At 36.6% G+C, this 24,377-nt stretch overlaps 1 protein-coding gene across 2 annotated transcripts in view; it reads left to right on the top strand.

Annotated features, from left to right (window-relative positions):
• LOC150106226 (gamma-tubulin complex component 6-like) overlaps nucleotides 1-24,377 on the top strand; it is a 909,633-nt gene that overhangs the window by 345,646 nt on the left and 539,610 nt on the right. For both annotated transcript variants that reach the window (XM_090392253.1, XM_090392252.1), the window contains one exon: nucleotides 10,035-10,194. In XM_090392253.1, coding sequence (XP_090248379.1) covers nucleotides 10,035-10,194 — 160 coding nt within the window. The remainder of the gene's footprint in view (nucleotides 1-10,034; nucleotides 10,195-24,377) is intronic.

Raw genomic sequence — 24,377 nt, 5'->3', positions numbered from 1 at the left:
ACAAGTCTTACCGACATTTCAGTAGTGGCAAACCAGTAAGATACTGTTCGCAGAAACTTTTTATTGGGACAAAAGCCAATGGTGAGGAATACAAGAGAGAGTGGTTATTGTATTCACCATCAACGGGATCAGTTTATTGTTTTGTTTGTAAACTGTTTGCTCCTAAAAATTTCTCACATTTTGTTACAAGAGAAGGGTTGACTGGCGAAATACCATTGTAATTGATCAACATGAAAAAAGCACTACTCACCGAGACTCTATGCTAACATACTTAACTCACATACAAGGTGTAGGATTGGGACAACAGTTGGAAAAACAAATTCAGGAAGAGTGTGATTACTGGGAACATGTCCTGAGGCATGTCATAGCTGTTGTTCGTATGTTAGCTGAACGTGGCTTGGCTTTTCGAGGAACACAAGAAAGATTTGAATCATTGCAAAATGGGAACTTTTTAGGGCTGCTTGAGCTCATAAGTCAGTTTGATCCATTTTTAGCAGGTCACATTGCGAAATATGGAAATTGTGGCAAAAGAAATCCTTATCTGCCCAAAGCCACCTGTGAGGAACTCATTCTACTGATGGCCCAATAGGTCCACGTGCTTATTGTCGATGAAGTAAAATCTTCTGGTTATTTTAGTTTGTCAGTTGATTCAACACCAGATCTGTCACATATCAACCAGTTAAGTGTTGTACTTAAAAGACGGACAGCCTATTGAACGCTTTTTAACCTTTCTGGAAATGAAAAACCATACCGGTGAGGAAATGGCAAATCAGGTGTTGCAGTACTTATGTAAAGTTTGTCAGCTAAACTTTTCAAAATGTAGGGGTCAGTCAGTCTTATGACAACACTACTAACATGTCTGGGCATTAAAAGGGGATGCAGCAAAAAATTTTAGAAACAAACAAGTTTGCTATATATGTGCCCTGTGCAGCTCATTCACCAAATTCAGCACTTCGGTAGGCCGAAGTGCTGTTGACTGCTGTCAAGAGGTGGTTAAGCAGCCTCAACCAGCCGGTGGACAATTCTTTAAAGGTTGTATTGGAAATGAAAATGTCTTAAAATCCCTCTCTGATACCAGATGGGAGACACATGCTATGGCAACAGCAGCAATTTTGAAATCTTTCCTTCAAATTTTAGAAGCTTTAGACTGTAATAGCCGAAGACCAGTCACAAAAGGAAGACACTAGAAGAGAAGCAGATAATATTGCAAATAAGATGCAAGAGCTATCATTCGTTTTTATGTTGAATTTTTGGAATGAGATTTTGCAAAATTTTCATAGAGTAAGCCAAGTTCTACAGAATGAGGATGTCAACTTAAAAACATATGCAGATCTGTATGGATCATTAGCTGACCAGTTGTGCACTTCACAACATGAATTTGAAAGATATGAAGCAGCTACAAAGGAATTGCTACCAGATTTTGATTAAAAGGCAGCTCAAACTCGCAAATGTATCAGAAAGAGGATACCCAATGACGGAGATGCTCCAGAAGTATATCTGAATGCCCAAGATAAATTTCGTATCACCACCTTTTACACAATTGTTGACAAACTTGAAACTGAGATGAGAAGAAGAGGAGAGATATACAAAGAAATATCAGAGAGATTTTCTTTTCTAATTGATGTGCCACATAATGCTACTTCAGTGACTTCATCATCTACTGAAATTGAAAGGTATTATCAGTGTTGTCAAAAGCTGATTGATGCTTACCCAGAGGACGTGAACACTAATTTCTCAGCCAAGCTTCAGCAGTTTCACTCATATGTGCTCCATAAGTTCAGTGCAATAAAAAATGTAAAAACAAGATTCAGTCATGCTGAATTTTATAAAATAATTGTAGAAGACAATATTGAGTGTGCCTTTCCAAATGTAGACGTTGCCCTCTATCTAACAGATAAGCTTAGGTGTTGATAGTTATTCATGACTTATTTTTCACTGTATTAACAACACCACAAACACTTTTAACAACAAAGATGTTTTATTAACACTTATATTTCGCTGATTTTCAACTCGGCATCATCAGAGCACAACACACATGTAAACGCGACAGTGAGTGAGTGAAACAATATAATTACAAAAGATCTCAAGTCCTATTTTTTGGCGCCCTCTAACGAGGGGAAAAAAAATAAAAATCAGCAGTTATCCAGGAGTTTTTCTTAGGATAACTGTCTCCCAAATTTTTGGCAAATTAATGCAACCATATTTGTTAAGGTTGGGAGAATTCTTCAGAGCTATTGCTGACTCAAAAAATAATCTTTCAGATCTATAATGACTCCTAAATAGCACATTCGTTTTCCTCCATCTAATCCTTGTGAAGGAGTGTCCAAAGCATGGTCTGCCAGTCCCGACTTGCCATAGTAATAGTAGTGAATGTATCTTTCATGTTCTTCCAGGCGGATGGTCACTGATCTTCCTGTTTGCCTATAATAGGCCAAATCACAGTCACATGGAACTTCATACACTCCTGGGTGTGCTAAAGGGTGAAATTTATCCTTAGCGAGCGGATCAGAGTTGCCAGCTTGACATGAGGTTTGAAAGTGGTGCGAAGGCCATGTTTCAACAATACCTTGGCTATCTTTTCCGATGTACCTCTGATATAGGGAATAGAAATGGTCATGTTGTATTCTTGTGTATTAGTGGAGGGCAGAGTAATGGGCCTATGTAGTATTTTATCTATTTTGTAGGGATTGTAGCCATTGGCTAAGAACATATGGTGCAGGTATTAGAGTTCAGTGGTCAGAGCTGTATCGTTAGAACAAATGGCTCTAGCTCTGTGCGTAAGTGTTTTTAAAATGCCGTACTGTTGGACTGGATGATGATGTGATTGTTTATGTAGAGAGTTTATTTACAGAAAGCCTACATACACAGGAAGATACCTACATAAACAATCATATTTACAGAAAGCCTACACACACAGGAAGATATCGACATAAACAATCACATCATCATCCAGTCCAACAGTACGGCATTTTAAAAACACTTACGCACAGAGCCAGAGCCATTTGCTCTAACAATACAGCTCTGACCACTGAACTCCAGTACCTGCACCATACGTTCTTAGCCAACGGCTACAATCCCTACAAAATAGATAAAATACTAAATAGGCCCATTACTCTGCCCTCCCCTAATACACAAGAATACAACATGACCATTTCTATTCCCTATATCAGAGGTACATCGGAAAAGATAGCCAAGGTATTGTTGAGACATGGCCTTCGCACCACTTTCAAACCTCATGTCAAGCTGGCAACTCTGATCCGCTCGCTAAGGATAACTTCACCCTTTAGCACACCCAGGAGTGTATGAAGTTCCATGTGACTGTGATTTGGCCTATTATGGGCAAAGAGGAAGATCAGTGAACATCCGCCTGGAAGAATATGAAAGATACATTCGCTACTATTACTATGGTAAGTCGGGACTGGCAGACCACGCTTTGGACACTCCTTCACACAGGATTAGATGGAGGAAAACGAATGTGCTATTTAGGAGTCGTTATAGATCTGAAAGATTATTTTTTGAGTCGGCAATGGCTTTGAAGAATTCTCCCAACCTTAACAAATATGGTTGCTGCCAAAAATTTGGGAGACGGTTATCCTAAGAAAAACTCCTGGATAACTGTTTTTTTTTTTTTTTTTTTTTTTTTTTTTTTTTGTTAGAGGGCGCCAAAAAATAGGACTTTAGGTCTTTTGCAATTATATTGTTTCACCCACTCACTGTCGCGTTTACATGTGTGTTGTGCTCTGATGATGCTGAGTTGAAAATCAGTGAAATATAAGCGTTAATAAAACATCTTTGTTGTTAAAAGTGTTTGTGGTGTTGTTAATACCGTGAAAAATAAGTCATGAGTGTAGACATTGCTTTTCGTATATTTTTAACATTAATGGTCACAAATTGCTCAGCTGAGCGTTCATTTTCTCAATTGAAGTATATTAAAAATCCCATCAGAACAACTATGCAACAAGGCAGGTTGAATGCCTTATCTCTACTAAGTATAGAAGCAGATGTGTTACGTAAGATTAATTTTGAGGATCTGATCAAAGACTTTGCAATTAAAAAAAGTAGGAGAAAAACTTTTCAAATCTAAATAAAGTTGAAGTATACAAAAATAAACTTTATTTTCCATCTTACTATAAGTTTTGTTTCATTTTGAAAAATAAAAATTTATTTTATGGTTTATTATTGTTTATATTTTAAATTACATATATATGGGGCACCAAAATCTTTTAAGTGCTTATGGCCTCTATGGATCTTAATCCGGCCCTGCCTGTATGGTAAGGAAGGCCAAAGCTAGCTGATGAGGCCAAAAGAAATCCTAAAAATTCTTTCACTATGGTAGGGAGATAACTAAAGCAAACCACACAGTTGAATTACTGAGTGATGATTTGCAAGGATGTACCATCTAAGTAGTGATGTTGCATTGCTTAATGTAACATTGACTAATGGAAGAATAGAAGCACTTAGAATATTGCAGAACCTCACTGTAAACACAGCCATGGGATTAGATTCATATCAGCATGTTCGTTATGAGAATGTACAAGGAAATTATCATCTCCTCTGACCAAGCTGTTTAATTTAAGACTCAGTACTGGGAAACTTGGAAGGTGCCATTGGAGTGGAAAGAGGACAGAATTGTCTGATTGCATAAATGAGGTTGCAAGACAGAAGTAGCAATTTATAGGCCAATTAGCATTTCAGCAGTAGTGGATTAGGGACTGGAGAAATTAGCAAAAGACAGAATATAAGACCAGGTGGCTAGGAGTATTGTACTTTATAAGGGGAAAAATGATTATGTGAAGTGTAAATCTTGCCTTATAAAATAATTTGCTTATTTTTGTAATAAAGTGACAATGGAGTTGGATAAGAGAAATGGCTACTCATTGATACTGCTAAACTTTACAAAGGAATTCAACAGGATTCCACATCAAACTCTGTTGCATAATTTGGAGCAAATGGGGATGGATTTAAATCTGGTAATTTGCATAAAAGGGTGGTTGATGTTGAGGAATTGGATCCAGGGAAGTCAAGTAACTAGGGGTGTAACACAAGACTCAGTACTCTGTCCTCTGTTAAATTTACATATCAATGATATTGAAAATGATTTGATAGGAAATGTTCAGTTGTTTACTGATGAAGCAAAACTGGAAAGAGCAATAGTAAATGAAAGTGTTGTAGAGATACTGCAGGATGACATAAATAGAATAGCTGTATGGTCAAAGATAAATAGCTGCTAGTTTAATGTGGATAGGTGTTAAGTTGATACACTGTGGGAAGAAGAAATCACAAGCTGTGTACTACATTGATGGAACTGAACTGCCGGAAACTGATAAGGCCAGGGACTTGGAGATGGGGGTTTGTGGACAGAAAATTGAAGGTTATAAGACATATGGCAAAGGTAGCCAAAACAATATATCAGATTATGTGATTGTTGAAGAACACACTTACAAGCAGGGATAGAGATGTTATTGTTCCATTTTATAAGGCTTGAATAAGCCCTCATCTGCACTACTGCATGCAGATCTCGTCATCTGGATTTTGTTGTGATGAATTGGCTAGCAGATCCAGAGACAAATGATAAAGATTGTGAAATGTGTATGTATTCTCCTTATGCAAATAAATTGAAGGTATGTGTGCTCAAAAACTAGCTGTAGGTGAAAAAGAGGAGACATGATAAAAGCATATAAGTTGTTAAGGGGGTTTTATAAGGTTGACACTGAAGACGTTTTTAGTACAGTAGTCCCTCCTCCCTTATATGCTGAGGATACATTTCAAGATGTTCAGTGGATACCTGAAACCTCGGATAGTACCGAACCCTATAATTATATATACAGTGGTAAGCTATAAGGGGCTTGTGGGGGCTCGTGTGAGCCCTTTGTTAAATTTTTCTCAAATTTGCGAGCCCCTTGTTATTCTTGTTTACTTTTTTATTTAAAAAAAATATATTTTTTTGAGATATATTAAGCGACAAACTCATACAGTAACCTAACAAAGTGATTTTATTAAATAAAATATTATAGTTACTGTTACTACCATTTTACAAATAACAATTCACTTTTGGTAATCACATATAAATCAATAGGACTGGAAAAAGAATGCCCCTTGATTAGTACCGTTGATTATCACTTATAGTATAAAAACAAAAGAGAAATATAGCGTATTTCAAAATTATTGTGTTTAGATAATATTTATTTATTATTTATAGATTGTTTGTCATAAAAACTTCTATCACAAACAAAACAAAATTATTTTGTATATAAAAAATGCGGATTATTGCATATGTGTGATTATAAAAGGTTTTATTCTTATTATATTTCGATAGTTAAAAAAAATGTTTTTCTTATGTAAGATAAATTAACACAGATGATTGTGTGCAAATATTTCATGTTTAGATCATGAAATATTTGTTTATAAATGATAACCTTTACAGATTGATTGTCCCCTCGTACTTTTTGATTTGCATTTGTACACAAGCTGTATTAATAAAAGTTTTTGTGTGAAATACAGCTTTTTTTTTTGCTCGACGATGCGAGCCCTTTGTTAAAATTTCCATAGCTCACCACTGTTGTGTGTATATATATATATATATACATACAGGGTGTCCCAAAATTCACGCAAGAAGTAATTTTGATAGAAAACACAGGTTTTTAATTAAAAATTGTAATTTCTTATTGATTCATAAAGTATACAGTATAGGGTTATGCATAGAATAGCATGTCGGATAAATGGCCTCCACGGCTTTGCTGGCACATATGCACTCTTTTGTCGAAATTTTCCATGACCGTTTTGCATAAATGTGGCTGAATTTCGTTGATGCAGTGCTCAATTTCCTCCTTCAAGGCATGGGTGGTCGTGGGCTTTTTGGCATAAAACTTAGACTTCAAAAAACCCCAAAGAAAAAAGTCCAACGCCGTTAAGTCACATGATCTGGGCGGCCAATTCTGATCACCAAAATGGGAAATTACACGACCAGGAAATGACTCATGGAGTAATGGAATTGTTTCTCGGGCTGTATGGCATGTCACCGTCTTGTTGAAACCACATGTTGTCCACATCCATATCTTGCAATTTAGGCACAAAAAACTGGATTATCATGTAGCGATAGCGAGCACCATTAACTGTTATTGCCTTGCCAGCTGCATTTTCGAAGAAGAATGGACTGATGATGCCTCCAGCCCAAAATCCGCACCAAACAGTGACACGTTGTGGATGCATTTGTTTCTCAACAATTACTCGTGGATTTTCTGAACCCCAAATGCGACAATTTTGTCGATTAACGAAGCCATCAAGATGAAAATGAGCCTCATTGCTGAAGATGATTTTGTTCGAAAAATAAGCATCCATAATCCATTCAACGAACTACTCTCTTCGCTGTGTGTGTGGTCAGTAGGCTTCAGTTCTTGAGTCAATTGAACTTTGTAAGCATAAAGATGCAAATCTTTCGTGAGAATACACTGTAGAGAGCTTCTCGAAATGCCTAATTCAAGACCACGGTGCCGAATTGATGTTCCTGGACTCTCGGCAACACTCTCACGAACTGCTTCGATGTTTTCTGTTGAACGACTTGTTGAAGGACGGCCAGAGTGTATAAAATCACTAATTGATCCAGTTTCCTTGAATTTTTTAATCAATCTTTTCACAGTTGATGATGTTAAATCACTATTCCGACCGTATTTTGTACGAAAATTGTGAACTGTAGCTGCCAAACCTTCATTATTTTTAAAATATTGCTCAACAATGAAAATGCGTTGTTCTTTCGTGTATCGCTCCATTTTTAATAATCCTGAACTGTCAGCTGTCACGCTGTGTTTTTTTTCTTGTTGGCAACACTTTACCGCACATATGGCGCTAAGTTTAAATCTTGCATGAATTTTGGGACACCCTTTATATATGCTATGTTTTTTCCTATGCGTACATACATACCTATGATAAAGTTTAATTTATAAATTAGGCACAGTAAGAGATTAACAATAACTAATAATAAAATAGAACAATTATAACAATATACCATAATAAAAGTTATGTGAATGTCAATGTAACATCAGCATATACTTTTTTTTTCTTTCTTTATGAAGTCAAAAACTTTCTCCTTTTCACTTAAAGATAACACTTTACAGCTTCTCTTTGACATATCCGAATTACCAACATCACTACTCTTGTGCTTTGGGGCCATTATTAAGTAAAATAAGGGTTACTTGAACACAAGCACTGCGATACAGTGTCAGTCAATCTAATAACCGAGACGGCTACTAAGTGACAAATGGGCATGTAGCGTATACAGTCCAGTGTGGATGTGCTGGACAAAGGAATAATTCATGTCCTGGGTGGGACATCGCAAGAATTTGGACTGGGGTTTACTGCAGGTAACTGAAACCATGGAAACGAACCTACATATAATGGGGGGGGGGGGGGGGCTATGGTATATGGCAAGAATGGAGAGTACAAGGGATCGCCCATGTTAATTGTGTTAGAGTGTGGTTAGCAAGAGTGTTATGATTAGATTTTTTGTTTTGTGGTTGGTGAATGGGTTACCAGAGGTTGTTGTGGGTACTTGGTCAGTAAATGAGTTTAAGTAGAAATATGATAGATATTGTGTAAAATAATGACTTGGGATCGATTTATTTAAAAAAAATTTTTTTTTTTAAATATTAATCCATACATAAGAGGTTGAGAGACCAATAAATACATCAGTGTTGTGTGTGATGTGCAGATCAGGGACTGAGATTAAAGCTTACTAATGTTTTTTTGAAGAGCTGCAGGTTGTAATTTGGGAATACTTCATGAGGAAGGCTATTTCAGAGGGCAGAAGTGGATGGAATAAAAGAGGAAGGGGAGAAGCAGATTTGGTGTGTTTTCCCAGTAAAAGGATGCTAGACAGCTGCTGCCTTTATGTTAACAGGTGCAACAGAAAGTGAAGGAATGAAGTAGCCAATTCACTGGAGCAGTGACCATCGAGGTACCAGTAGAATAGGCACAGCTGAAGCACTGCATCTGTGCTTCAGCTGTGATGAATAGGCACTGCATCTGTGAGATAAAGGCTGAAGTGAATCTGTAAGTGTTGGATCATCAATGAGCCTAATTTCTTGCATCTGGACAACGTCAAGGATTTTAAGGGAAGTTTTAGGTGCACCACCCCAAACATGTAAGCAATACTAAGCACGGATGGATTTGGGATTTTATGTAGTTACGAGTTGGTTAGGTGTAAAATAGCCACTAGAATGAAACAGAATGCCTAGTTTTTTGAATGCGGATAAGGCTATTGATGTGATGTGTTTATATCAAGAGTGATTGGAGATAAACTTTCGCCCAAGCAGAGAGATCTAATCTTGTCTGATGATTTGTGTATTTCAGTGTGTACTACTAGGTGAGCTGAAATCTCTTTTGCTAAAGAAAATGCAAGACTGTGTTTTGGTTGCATTGAACATGACAACGTTGTCCTTACCTCATTTAAGGATAATATTAAAATTAATGTTTAAGGCAGTGGTTGTAGATGATCTTGTATTATGGGATGTCAGAGTACTGCTTTGTTTGTCATATGAGTGTTGTCATATCATGTGCAAAGCTGTGGATAGGATTAATGGTGATTGTGAATAGGTCATTTCTGAACAAGAGAAAGGGAGTAGATGATAGGACAGAGCCTTGAGCCACTCCAGCATTAGCGGTGAATCTCGAAGAGAGAGTCATCTATCATAATTTGCAGAGAACAACCAGAGAGAAATCTAGCTAGCCACCCAATTACAGAGGTTGGCATAGAGACCAAAGGATGGCAATTTGTTAAGCAGGTCAGGATCTCCCACATGGTCCAAAGCTTTGGAAATGTTGAGGGCAACAGCATAAATTTCTCTGAGCCTTTCCATGGCATGCATCCAGTGGTAGATGATCTAAACAATGAGATCAGCTGCAGACCAGGTTTACTTTACGTTATTGTATAGGATTAATTCCCTTTTTACTGACAAAAGTTATTTACTTAAAATTTTCACTGAAATTCAATTTAAAACATGCATGATATTTCTTTTTAAGTTTTCTTTAATTATTTATAGGATAAATGGTGCTTTAAGTCCAGGCCTGGGATTCATTTAAAAGGTCTTAGCCCCAACTGTATGAAGGAAATACTCATAAATTTTATTGATGCTGGAACAGATTATCGAAGGCTGGAACAGTTTTCTATTGAATCTTTTTCAGGTTCACGTTATACTGGTGGTAAGTTTCTTCTTCATGTATGGTTGAATTATACATCTTCAGTTTCATAATATTTCACTTTATAATAAGATAACAAATACAACAAATTCTTTATATTTCCTTTGGCCATGTAATTGGAAGAATGGTGTCTGTCCTTTGCTCTGTCTAAAGCTATTGATAGACTTTTCACTTAAAAGTGAGTGAACAAAGGTTTCCCTAGCTCATTCGGTATAGATGATGCCCTTTGGTTAGAAAAAACCTGAGTTTGAAACCTGTCTAGTATATGAAAACCTTTAAAAATGATTTTCAACTAAGTGAGTTAGCTGGTCTCATACTCAGGTGGCAGGGTTTTTAGTTCCAGAAACTCAGGATTTTTTCTCCTACCAAGCAGGCAAACCAGCCAGAAGAGAACACATTTCATTTACAGCCATAGCAGATAGGACTAACATCCCTATCATTAGCAGTATCATGATTGTAAGAAGCTCAGTTACTTGGCCATAACAGGCCATTGGCCCTAATGCATAAAAGGATGACGATGAAGTCAGTTATTTCAGTTATAGTTGAAAAGTTCTCATACAAAAAAAGTTACAGACTAATCCAAGAGCATATACATTTAAGATATATCATCATCATAATGATCCTAATTGCACCGGGGCCAAATGTAGTTACCATTCAGCTATTAAATATTATTGAATCTGTCATTAATTAATCACCTTTCTGGTACTGTTTTATATTTGAATCCCTTTCACCCCTATCCCCACCATACCAGAAAGAAGAGGAATTTGAGAAGGAATAAGAAAAGTCTCATTGAGTATGTTATTGTTGATAGTGGTGTTTTCTCCCTGGTGCAGGACACCTGAGTGTACAGAGTATTTGAAATTGGAAGTGATCATCATTTAGTCTTGAGCAGGATAAAATTGAATTTCATATTGAAAAGAAGAACATGTAAGAAAGTTTTAAAGCAAATAAAAGTTGAGCAGCTCTCAGATGTGAGTAGACTAAAATACACAAATATATTTGAAGAAAAAATGAAAGACTTTGAGATCAGTAACCAAACCTTGGAGATTCAGTGGCAAGCCTCGAAGAAAAACCCTGCCTGATTCAGCCAGAGAGGCATGTGGTGAGGTTGTCTGCAAAGATAGAAAAATCAGAACTCCATGGTAGACACAGGACATTAAAGAGGCAGTGAAGGAAAAGAAGAAAGCATATCAAAGGTTCCTGGCAAATAAGTCAGCTTTTGCTCTTAGAGAATACAGAGACAAATGTAAGAAAGCTAAACACTGTGTAAAACTAGTTAAACAAAAGTCATGGGAAGACTTTGGTAAGAACATAGAAAATAAATATCAAGGAGGCGGGAAGATATTCTGGAGGTTCTTGAAAAAGCTCAGAAATGGAACTAAGAGTGCTGTAAAAGGAATTAAAGATGAAAAAGGTGACATGAAAACACGAAAAAAGACATCCTTTAAGTAATTATTTCAAAAAATTGCTAACTTAAACAATTATTAGCAGTACAGTGGTAAAAAACCCTCAACGGAGGCATGCAAGCAGGAATACATATCCATATTTGAAGTACAAAAAGCCATCAAAACCCTGAAATGTGGAAAGGCAGGTGGAGTGCTATTCGAGAAATCATCTTTTATACCTCATACAAGAAATTCTCGAGTATGAAGTATAAAAGTCTTGCACTCACTGCACTGCATAGTTTAGAAGGCCTGGACAGAGGAGATGAATTCCTGATGATTGGAGTAGAGTAGTACCCATAAATTAAAAGGGAAATAAAACTGAATGTGAGATTTACAGGGGTATTTTTGTACTTAGTTCCTGATAAGATATATGCAAGTATACTTGAGAAACGGTTGAGAATGATCGTGAAAGAGAAGCTTGGTGCAGAACAAGCTGGATTCAGGCCAGATTGAGACTGTCAGGATCAGATTTTCACTTTATGACAGATAGTTGAGAAATCTTGGGAATATAATGAAGATCTGTGTTTATGTTTTGTAGATCTGGAAAAGGCATATGAAAAAGTCCATCAAAAGAGCTTCGGGCTATTCGAAACACTACAGTTGTAATGTTGTCAATGGAGAATTATATCAGGCAGTACTTAGTCTTTATTTAAGTTGTAAGTCAACAATTAGAATTGAAGGAAGTTCAGGAAGATGGTTTAATGTTAAATCTGGTTTCAGACAAGGATGTACATTATCCCCTCTGTTATTCATTATCGATATGGATCACATTATGAAGGAAAGTGGTATTAAACATGATACTAAAGTTGGAGATGTTAATCTCAGCTATTTGCTTTATATTGGTGATGTTATACTTCTAAATAAATCTGCTTGGAGTCTGCAAGATTCCCCTAAGTAAAGTGAATAACTGTTATTATAGATATGGCATGAAGGTCAGCATTCGAAAGACAAAGACAATGAAAATAGGCAGAAACATTGACAGGATCAAATGCATTGTGAGTGGAGAACCTACAAAAGAAGTAAAACATTTCAGCTACTTAGGCACAATTTTTAGTGAAGATGGTAAATTAAATATGGAAATAGACAACAGAATCAACAAAGCTGGTATGGTAGGAAGTCAACTGAATAAATGCATGTGGAATAAGAGAGAAATTAGCCAAAACACTAAATTAGCTATATACAAGCCAGTATTCAAGCCAATTTTAACTTGTGGATCTGAGTGCTGGGTCAGAAATAAAACACTTGACCAAAGACTGGAGACCGCAGATATGAGAGTCCTGAGAAAGATTAGGGGCACGAACATATGGCATCAATGGCAATATCATATTTAAAACGAGGATATTAGGAAAGAACTTGACATTGTCAGCATCCAGGAATGCATTAGCAGAGCTAATCTCAGGTGGTATGGTCACTTAAACAGAATGGGAGAGGAAAGATTAGCAAAACAAGTGTTCTCTGCTAGGTTGGCAGGAAAAAGACCCAGAGGAAGACCAAGATATAGGTGGATTGATTTGGTAAAAAGTGCCTTAGAAAATTGAAATATAAGATCTGATAATGTTTAAGTCTTGACAGGTGACAGACTGATTTGGAGGAAAATTGTAGATAGGAAGTTAGTAATGATGTAATTTTTCATGTAATACTGTCATATCCTGTAATCCCCTTTAGTGTATGTAAGGATGATGATGATGTATTAAAGACAATTTTGTTACCTACATGCTACTGTATAATATATATGCTATTATACTATTTACATTATCCTTTTCTACCACAATTATATTGGATAAATGAACATTATACAGAGCAATACATAGTCTATATTTAAGTTTTCTGTCAGCATTGAGAATTGAAAGAAATACAGGAAGATGATTTGATGTACGATCATGGATAAGTCAAGGATCTCCACTCTTATTCATCATCTATATTGGTCAGAATACGAAAGAAAGTCACATTAGGCCTGATATTAGAATTGGAGGGGGGGAGAAGTCCGACCACACCTCCTCGCGGCCCCCCCTGGACCCTTGAAGCTCTTGACCAAATTTCTTATGGTCCGATTTCAAGGTGACTAACGTGGCAACGGCACCCATTTTCTAATGAAGAGTCATAAAAAGTTTTCAACCAATGCTACTGCGTCCGGGGAAGCCGACGCGTCTGGGGCTGCAGTCCGGGCTCCTGATGATAAATATGCTACGAGGACTCATATTAACATTTTGCAACTCAATATCAACGGTACTCAGAGAAAAATGGATGAACTCAAATACATGCTATATAAAAATAATATCCATATAGCTTGTCTACAAGAAACAAAACTAAATAAAAATTTGAACTTCAACATCAAAGGATACACGGTTCTTAGGAAGGATAGAGAAGAAAGAACAGGTGGCGGGCTTGCTATCCTTTTGAAGACCCCAGAAATCAAATTCAAAGAAATCACCCTAAATCAATATTTAAATAATGACAGTTCAACGGAAGCTCAAGCTGTTGAAATACATCTACCAAACCATTCTATTTCAATCACAAACGTCTATCATCCTGATAATACAAATATTGATACAGACATCATTGAAAAGCTAAGCGATTCTCTAACTGATGCAACCATTATACTTGGTGACCTAAATGCAAAAAGCCCAACGTGGGGCTCCCCCAATTTAGACCATAAAGGTCAACAATTGGAAGACCTCTTTACAGATTTGGAACTCACAACAATTAACAATGGACAGAGCACCTATCTTTCTAAAACTACGGGAACTGAATCTGCTATTGACATCACAGCCATTAATTATAGTATTGCATCAAGTGCACAATGGAAAATTCTGGGAAATGCCATCAGTGACCACAGACCCGTAATAACAACACTAAACTTCAAGATTGAACAAGAACAGCAAACCAAAAGGACGTGGAACTTCAGAAAAGCTGACTGGACAAGGTTTACTCAAACCTTGGAGAGCCTCTGTCAAGATGAACCTGTCTCTGGAAACCTCGACAGAAAATTACAAATCCTTCACACATCAGCAAAACTGCCAAAGCAACAATACCAAGAGGCCAGCGGAAAAACACCTGGATACCATACTGGAAAGATCACAATATTGATTCAATGATTACAGAAAGAGACAATATCAATGAACAATTCAGAATTAATAAAACTGATGATTACAGAAAGAAATTAATGGACATAACACACAAAATAGAGCAGGAAATTTGGAAGTGCAAACAAGAGAAATGGGCGGAACTTTGCAGTAACCTGGATCCAAGAAAAGACAGCCAACACTGGAATATTATTAGAATCCTAGACAATATCAAAAAAGAGAACCAACAGAAAACAAACTTCATCATAAATGCTGGCAAACAAGCTATTACAGATCAAGAAATTGCAAACACACTGGCAAAAACCTATTCAAACAACTCCAAACTTCAGTATAACAGAGAGGACAAGCCCCTCAATAAACTCACAAGTCAAATGCTAAAACAAGCAAGAACATACCAAACTAATGACATCTTCTCCGAAGAATTTACACTAAGTGAACTAAATTCATCAATCGAGAAAACTGCACCTAATAAATCCCCTGGTAATGATCTTATCTTTGGTCATATGGTCAAACACCTTGGCAAAAATGCCAAAGAACAACTTCTGGACATTCTCAATACCTCTTGGCGAACGGGCAAACTTCCAAAAGAATGGAAAAAATCAGTTATTGTACCCATCCTGAAACCTGACAAAAATGCTGCAGAATGTCAAAGTTACAGACCTATCGCATTAACTAGCATACTTTGTAAAATTACTGAAAGAATCATACACTCCAGGCTTATGCACTGGCTGACAAAAAATAAGAAAATCAACTACTACCAAACTGCTTATAGAACTCGTCATTCGACAACAGATCAATTATTCCATTTCTGCCAAACAATAATAGACTCATTTCAGGAAAAACCAACAAAAAAGACAACTGCCATATTCCTTGATATGACTGCTGCTTTTGATCGTGTTTGGATCAAAAAATTAATACAAACAATACATGATATTGGAATTAGAGGAAACGCTTTAATCTGGATTGCTGATTTCATCAGAGGAAGAAAGATCAAAGTCAGAATCAATACAGCAATATCAAAAGAGCGGAGAACCTGGGCTGGTGTTCCCCAGGGCTCAGTACTCAGTCCCTTACTATTCCTTCTATATGTCAATAATATTCATCCCTACCTTACAGAAGACACAAAAGTAACTTGCTATGCAGATGATATAGCCATCTGGCACACTAGTGCTAAAATCAAAGAATCAGAGGAAATTCTAAACAAATCCATGAGAGGATTAGAAAAATGGTCAAACGAACTCAAACTTAAAATCAACCCAGACAAAACAAAACTAAGTACATTTAGTACAGACAGGAAAAATAGACATTCCTACAATCCCAAAGTCATGATCAATAACAAGCTAATTGAAAAAGTCACAAATCCAAAATACCTTGGTATTACGCTTGATCAGGAATTACGTTTTGCACAACACATCTCTAACACTTCCAACAGAGCTCTAAAAAAATTAAATATACTGAAAAGGCTTTGTGGAACAAATTGGGGTGCAAAGCCAAAAATCCTCAAAACTACTTACACTACACTAATAAGGCCAATAATGGAATATGCAGCACCTATCTGGTCACCTTCGGCTTCATCGGTAAAGAAAAACCTAGACAAAATACAAGCAAAAGCATCCAAGATTATCATTGGTGCAGTCTCATCCACTAACAACATCAGAGCCCAACAGGAATGTGGGCTTGACCTGCTGGAGGACAGACGAAAATTTGCCACCATAAAATTCATAAATAATATCAGAAGCTACCAAAGTGATCATGTCTCCCTAAAAACCTATGAACATTGGAACCAAATTTGCAGACTTCACAGATCATCGACTTTACAATATGATGACACTATCAGGAAAGAAATAGGTCTTGATCAGCTAAATGTCCACATAAACAAAGAACCTCTATTTTCCAGTCCTTTACCTTCAAATACCTTCATAAATCTAAACCTTACCAAACTCTGTACAAAAAAAGAACCAAAAGAAATGCTTAAAGAAAAAGGCCTAAATACCATCAACCTTCTTTCATCCTCCAAACAGGTTATTTGTTATACCGATGGATCATCAGACACCAATATGATTAATGGAGGCGCTGGTGTTCTCCTTCTACTCCCGAAAGGTGAAAAACTTTCAATAAAAGTTGGATCTGGGAGAATCGCTTCCAATTTTACCAGCGAACTCTACGCAATAATTAAAGCACTAGAAGCCTACTTAAATCTATCATCATCTCAACAATCTGAAGGAATTATAATTTACAGTGACTCAAGATCAGCTATGGAGGCAATCAAAAATGGCAATACCAAGCTCACACAAGACATCCATAAAAAAATCTTAAATCATCTAAAGTGTTTAGGTAAAAGTTGCATTCTACAATGGATTCCTGCTCATGTAGGCATTGATTACAACGAAGCAGCTGATAAATTAGCAAAAGAGGCCAGAGAACTCAACCAAGAAACTCATATGATAACTCTTGCTGATGCCAATGCACTAGCAAAAGCTAAACTAATTCCATTGAAATCAGTGATACAACATCAAATTCCCGAGATCAATGCTGACAGAAGGACCTCCACTACGATAGCAAGACTACGAACAGGACATTATAGAGGAATGAAGATCAATACAGATGATACGAGAACATATAGAAACTGCAACAACTGCCCCAATACGGAACTGACACCCACTCACATCTTTACCTGTCCAGCAATTACAGCAGCCTTGCAAGAAATAGATCCTAATCCTGAACAACAGCTCTATACAAACAAAATCACAGACATAGCCAAAGCAGTACAAAGAGCGCACGGAAACATCTAAGACTCTTCAAAGGACAAGACAACAACAACATTAGAATTGGAGATGCCACACTTAGCTCTTTGCTTTATATTGATGATGTACTCCTAAACACACATCTACTGTAAGTCTCCAGGATTCTTTAAATAATTGAATAACAGTTATAACAAAATTAGTTTGAAAATGAGCATTGTAAAGACCAAAAATATGAAAATAAGCAGGAACATAGAAAACTTCAACTGCATTCTGAATGGAAACTCTATAAAAGAAGTAAATATTTCAACTCTTTAGGCACAGTTTTTAAGTGAAGATGGCAAGTTAAATCTGGAAATAGATAACAGAATAAACAATGGTGGGTAGCCAGCTGAATAAAGTTGTATGGAATAAGAGAGAAATTCTCCACAGTACCAAACTAGCAGTATTCAAGACTGTGTTTAAACCTGCTTTAAGTTATGGATCTGAGAGTTGGGTTAGAAGTAAAGCAGTTGATCAAAGACTAGAGATGACAGATATGATGGTTCTGAGAAAAATTAGGGGAGTGAACTGATGGCATCAATGGTAGAATCATATTAAAAATGAAGATATTAGAAAGGAACTTGATATCATTAAAATTCAAGAATGTTTCAACAGAGCTAATCTAAGGCGGTATGGCTACTTACATAGAATGGGTGAAGAGAGCTTAGCAAAACAGGTGTTTATTTCCAAGATGGCCGGAAAGAGATCCAGAGGAAGACCAAGGTCTAGGTGGATTGTCAGAAGTCCTTTAGAAGCATAAAATGTAGATATGACAGTATTGGAGTGGTCACATGAAATAGATTGATTTGGAGGAAAATTGTTGATCGGAGATCAATAATAATGTAAACTTTAATCATATAGTGCTCTCATAGTAACTTGAGCACTACTTCATATCTCTAATATGAAGATCAAAACCGACTTATCGATGTTCATATGAGGTCCCAACAATACAGTGGGACCTCAGATTGTAGGCATTAGTGAGACCTCACTATGAGAATCAGACAATACTAACTGGAATTGAGTGTAAAGGGTAAAGTATTTTTAGGAAGGATAGATAGGAGAAAAGAGGACAGGGTGTGTGCTGCCGATGATATCAGATGACTTGAATCCGGTTAGCATTGAGATCTATGATTGCAATACTAGTAATGGTATTTCATTTTCCAGTGAATTTGAAGCCATCTATTGTGAGGTGGAAACTAACAAGATCAGTTACATATTGGCATGTTGTTACAGACTTGGTGGATTGGTTGCTAGTGATGAAGAAATGCATCGTCAAATAGAGACAAAGATTGCGAAAAGAGTAATCATAATGGGATACTTTAATTATCCAGATATTGATTAGGTATCAGTAAAATATCATGAGAAGAATGAAACTGAATTTATTGAGATGTTGAGAGACAGCTTATTCAAGCAGCATGTGACAGAAGGAACTCAGGATCAAAGAGTGAAAGGAAAAATTGGTTAGGGCTTGCATTCAGAAATCGAATGACAGTGATCCCTAATAACCACTGGGAAGTGACTAAATTTATGAATGTTCCATTCAGAAAAAGTTACATGCTGAACTGCAAAGAAGGAAGTTATGAACAACAGAGGAGTATACTGAGTTCAGCAGAATGGTAACTATTGCTGAATGGGAAGAATATGACATTGCATGGGAAGCATTTAAAAAAATACTTAAATTATGCAATATCAGAATGTGCCCTGAGAGTGTGAAGAATGAATAGGGTAGGAGTCAAATGGATGTGTAATCTTATTAAGCAAGAGATTCATAAGAAATGGATGATGGGGAAGGAATACCTTGTGCATAACGATCATGTTCTTACAAAAATTGTAAGCAGTAGGCTAGAATAGTCACAAGTGTTGTACAGAAAGCCAAGTCTGAATATGTAAAGAAACTTGCTCTGCAAGCTAAAGATAACCCACAAGAATTCTATTCGTATTCTGGAAGTAAAAGAAAGAATGCCTATGAAAGAATAACTCTTCTGAATGTAGATGGTGTGAGGATAACAGATGCAGAAGAGGTTGTTCAACTAATGAGTGCCCATTTTGCTAAAAGCCATCAACCTAGTGTATGCAACATTGAGTTCACTGAATGAAGAAACTCAGGTGTATGGAGAGGAGGTATTAGAGTAGTTGCACAAACTGAATAAGAATTCAGCACTCGTGACTGATATCCATCAGTCACGGGTGCTGAGCGTGTTCAGCTGAATTGGCTATTCCTTTGTCCAGGCTATATAATTTGAGTCTCAGAACAGGGATTCTGGAAGAATGGAAAGAATGTATGGTAAATTCTTTGCAGAATGATGGTGGAAAGACTGATGTATCCAACCATCGACCAGTCAGTATTTCAGGAGTGGTGGTGAAGATGTTGTAAAAATTGGTTAGGGCTTGCATTCTGAAATGGGATGACAGTGAATCTCTACTTTGCAGTGAACGACATGGGTTTACTAAGGGAGGTCATGTTTTAGGAACTTGCTCACATTCTATAATAGTGTTACTAATTAACTAGACAAGGTGAATGGATACATTGTTATACTTTTGGATTTTGCTAAGACTTTGGACAGAATACAGCATGGAAGACTCTTGCATAAATTGGAGAATAATAGGTTTGGATTATAAGATATTAGTTTGGATAAGACGGTGGCTGAATGAAAGATATCAAAAAGTGGTATACAGAGGATGTCAGTCTACAAGTTTTAAGGTAACCAGTGGTGTACCAAAAGGGTGAGTCCTTGGTCCACTGTTGTTCAATCTGTACAGTAATGACACAGGAAAACCTCACTTAACACGATTAATTAATCCATCAGTTAATGCACGCTAAGCAAAATCCAGTTAGCATTGAGATCTATGATTGCAATACTAGTAACGGTATTTCATTTTCCAGTGAATTTGAAGCCATCTATTGAGAGGTGGAAACTAACAAGATCAGTTACATATTGGCATGTTGTTACAGACCTGGTGGATCGGTTGCTAGTGATGAAGAAATGCATCGCCAAATAGAAACAAAGATTGCGAAAAGAGTAATCATAATGGGAAACTTTAATTAAGTTTAATTTAATTTAATTAAGAAAATGCAAAAACAATAGGAATAATTATAATTCAACCATCAGTTAGCATAAATTTGGAAAAAAAAAACTACAGCATAAGTTATATTAGAGGATAGTCATCAAAGTTAATAAAAATCAATTGCTTAAATTTTTATTTAATGTCTAACTTCTTTACAAAAAAATTAAGTAATGGTGTTTGAATCGTGCTCAAAGTTTTCATCTTGTCATGCAATTTGCGATTGCTGGCGATCGCTTTATCAAGATTTCGGCAGACTTTGAAGCTTCGTTCCATATCAGGATCAGCATCAAACAAAATTTCCTTAGCATACTCAATTTGATTGAAAACTAGTTCAAGTTTTTTTGCAGTTAGCTTCTTAGTTGTAACATTCCCTTGTTGTTTGCACTCTTTATCTTCTTGTTCATATGCATGCTGTTGTTCTAGTTGAAGGAGATCATTCTTGCTTAACTGTTGTGAATGAGAATCGAGGGTTTCTCACATCTTCATTATCCAGTTCATTAAATCCAAGTTCTTTTCCAATTGTGCTGATTTCTTTTCAGTAATGTTAGATCTTGGATTAAACTAACATAGGCTTGAGTTTATAGTCGCCTTCTGCATTGCCTCCTAATAAAAGCGTACGACGATCTTTAGATACTTTGTATCCTGGTTGAGATACTTCAGTTTTAGCTAGGAAAGTTTTTGTTGGCATACACTTACAAAAGAGACCAGTTTCGTTGATGTTGAATATTTGCTGATCATTATAATCATCCTCTCAAATTATCCTTTGCAGTTCTTCAGGAAACTTGGCAGTAGAATCTTTATCAGCGCTTGCAGATTCCTTAGTTATTCTTACATTATGCAGTCCAGTTTGATTTTTAAAACCATCCTAAACTCGCCTTAAAGCTTTCACATTCCTCTTGAAATTTGGTCTCTTTCAGTCATCATCATCATCATGCGTATCTAGGATTTAGGCCTAGCATGACCTGTTCCGACCTTAGAAGTCATTGTTGAATCGTTTAAGAGGACGTCCTGTTTTTCTTTTTCCTAATGGCTTGTTTTGGTAATATTTCTGTTTTCATTCAATGATGGTCTCTTTCTGTGATGTAAATATATAGAGAGCTTTTGCTTGAAAATTCTCTGTACTAAGAGGTATACTTTTTTGGTTATAATCCTAAATCCAGAGTGATAGAAGACGCTCCATCTCGATCATTAAATGGCTTCTATTTCGTGTGTGCTTTCTTAAAGAAGCAGCTGCAACTTTTCCTTGTTCTTTCTATTCTTTGCACTTATTTAATATAGTCCAAAGTGTAGACCCGCTGTATTCTAGGTCTTTCACAATCACTATATTGCTAGCGCTAATTTCATGTCTCTTAATGAATTCCAGCTTTTTTGCTCCCTGCAGATTGGCGACAAAAAATTTTGCATAACGTAAAATATCACATAATGCAAAAAAATTGAGTTGACTGATTAATCACTCACTTAAAGTAGGAAATATTATCATTTCACTTAATCACACTATCTGATTATTGTGCATATCTTATTCGTGTTAAGCAAGGTTTTCCTGTATCGGGATGGATTTCCCAATACAGGAAACAGGCCACAAACAACTATTTGCTGGTAATGATGATGCAAAGATAGTTAGGGTAATCAGGAATGCTGCTGATATGCCATACTTGAATGATTTGAATATGCTGGAATTGTGAACATGTGAAAATGGATGTCACTTCAATGTCATATTACATTGGTGGGATTATGCTAGAAGACACGGATTAGGCTAGGGATCTTGGAGTGTTAGTATATAACAGGTTGAAGTTCAGATGCCATGTAACAAAGATTGCAAATGCAATTCAAAAGATAATTGTAATGCTGAAATGAACTTTTACATGTAAAGAGAAGGATATAATTTTGCCTCTTTACAATCCTTGATAAGACCTCACTTGGACACGGGTCTGGTCTGCTAGTTTCTGTTGCGATTCTGATATAGCGAAGGATGCAAAGGAGTGTTAAAATGACATCAGGATTGTGCAATACTGATTATGAAGACAGACTGAGAATTTGTAGTCTGCAGACACTAGCAAACATTAGGGTGTGTGCAGCAGCTAGATTCTCTTTCCTGCCCCTGTTAGTACCCATTAGGGGAAGATAAAGCTGCTATCAACCAAATACAAGTGATCGAAATAAAATGCTCCCAAATTCTTGACCTAAAGGATCCCACTTGGGGCCAGGCCTAGAAATAATATCATTTAATATTCAAGGTTCCTCCATTGTCAAGCAAGATCTCATTGCACATATTTGCAGAGATAATGACTGCAATGTGCTCTGCCTGCAAGAAACTCACAGAGGGGCAGATGCTGCAAGATCTTACATCCATCGCATAAAACTTCAAAGAGGTACCCATGATAAATATGAAAGTGCAATATTTACGAAAGAAAACTTAATTCCATCGTCCACTGACTCAACAAATAACAGAAATTATAAGATTATTACAATCGCATTTAAAATCTCAATCACCTCACTTTATAAACTGCCAGAAGAATCTTTCTCCTTCCCCGACACCCTCCTCAATAATATTGCATACACGACTAATGTTGTATTAGGTGACTTAAACAAAGATGGAGAACTTGTTGAAAAATGGACTTGAAAACCTTTGTCTAACCCTCATAGATAATCCGAAACTCTCTGCATCTTTCAACAGTGGCAGATGGAAGCAAGGCTAACCCTGACCTCCATCAAATGTCCACCAAAAAATGGGTTTTAAATCCCATTTCCCATACACAACATAGATCTATAATGCTTCAATTCAACCCAGCTATTATGCCTAACACAATCCCTTACGGATGACGATTTAATTTCAAAAAAACTAATTGGAAGGGTTTCATGGAAGATCTTGACCGCTCCATACAACCAGTCCCTCCAAACCCTTGAGAGTATCCTCAATTCATAAAAATACTGAGGAAAATCTCCACCAAACACATCCCCCGAGGATGCAGCATAAACTACATTCCAGGTCTTTCCTGTGACATACAAGCCCAGTATGCTAATTACTTACAACTTTACGACACCAACTCCTTCTCAGAGGAGACTATCCATGCAGAAGAAAAATTATCATCCATCATGGTAGAAGAAAGGCATTCCTCATGGAAAAAAGAAATAGAATCCCTTGATATGACCCATAGTAGCAGAAAGGCATGAAACTTTATCAACAGAATTAGGAAGGATTTCACTAAGCCATATGATCATCTGCAGGTAAAAGCTAATCACATTGCTCACCAGCTGCTGCTAAATGGAAAAGTCCCTAAAAAGCACCTAAAAAATAAGATACTTAAAACCCCAAGTGAGGAACAAAAATATGATTATAATTCAGATTTCACCATCACTGAACTCAGTGCTGCCACAAACCTATTAAAACCTAGAAAATCTGCAAGCCTTGATGATATCTGTAATGAACAAATTAAGCATTTCAGAACTAGGACTAAAGAGTTTTTTTTATTAAACCTATATAACACTTGCCTCAGAACCCTAAGGATACCAACTATCTGGAGGCATGCCAAGGTGTGTGCCTTTTTGAAACCAGGGAAAACTCCAACCGAAGCAAAAAATTACTGGCCTATATCACTTCTCAGCAACCTCTTTAAATTCTATGAATGATTAATTTTAAATAGGCTACAACCCCTAATCGAACACCATCTTATTGCTGAGTAGGCTGGTTTTAGACTAGGCAAATCCTGTACATCACAAATTCTCAACCTCACTCAATATATAGCAAAATGGTTATGAACAAAAACTAGCCACAGGAGCAAATATTTTGGTCTGGAAATAGCAGACCATCC

Source organism: Typopeltis vanoorti, chromosome 5, assembly GCF_054136105.1.
Source record: "Typopeltis vanoorti isolate ZY-2024b chromosome 5, IOZ_Tvanoo_1.0, whole genome shotgun sequence".
NCBI lineage: Eukaryota > Metazoa > Arthropoda > Arachnida > Uropygi > Thelyphonidae > Typopeltis > Typopeltis vanoorti.
Note: the sequence above shows the minus strand (reverse complement) of the source record. Positions and strands in the feature narration are given on the sequence as shown.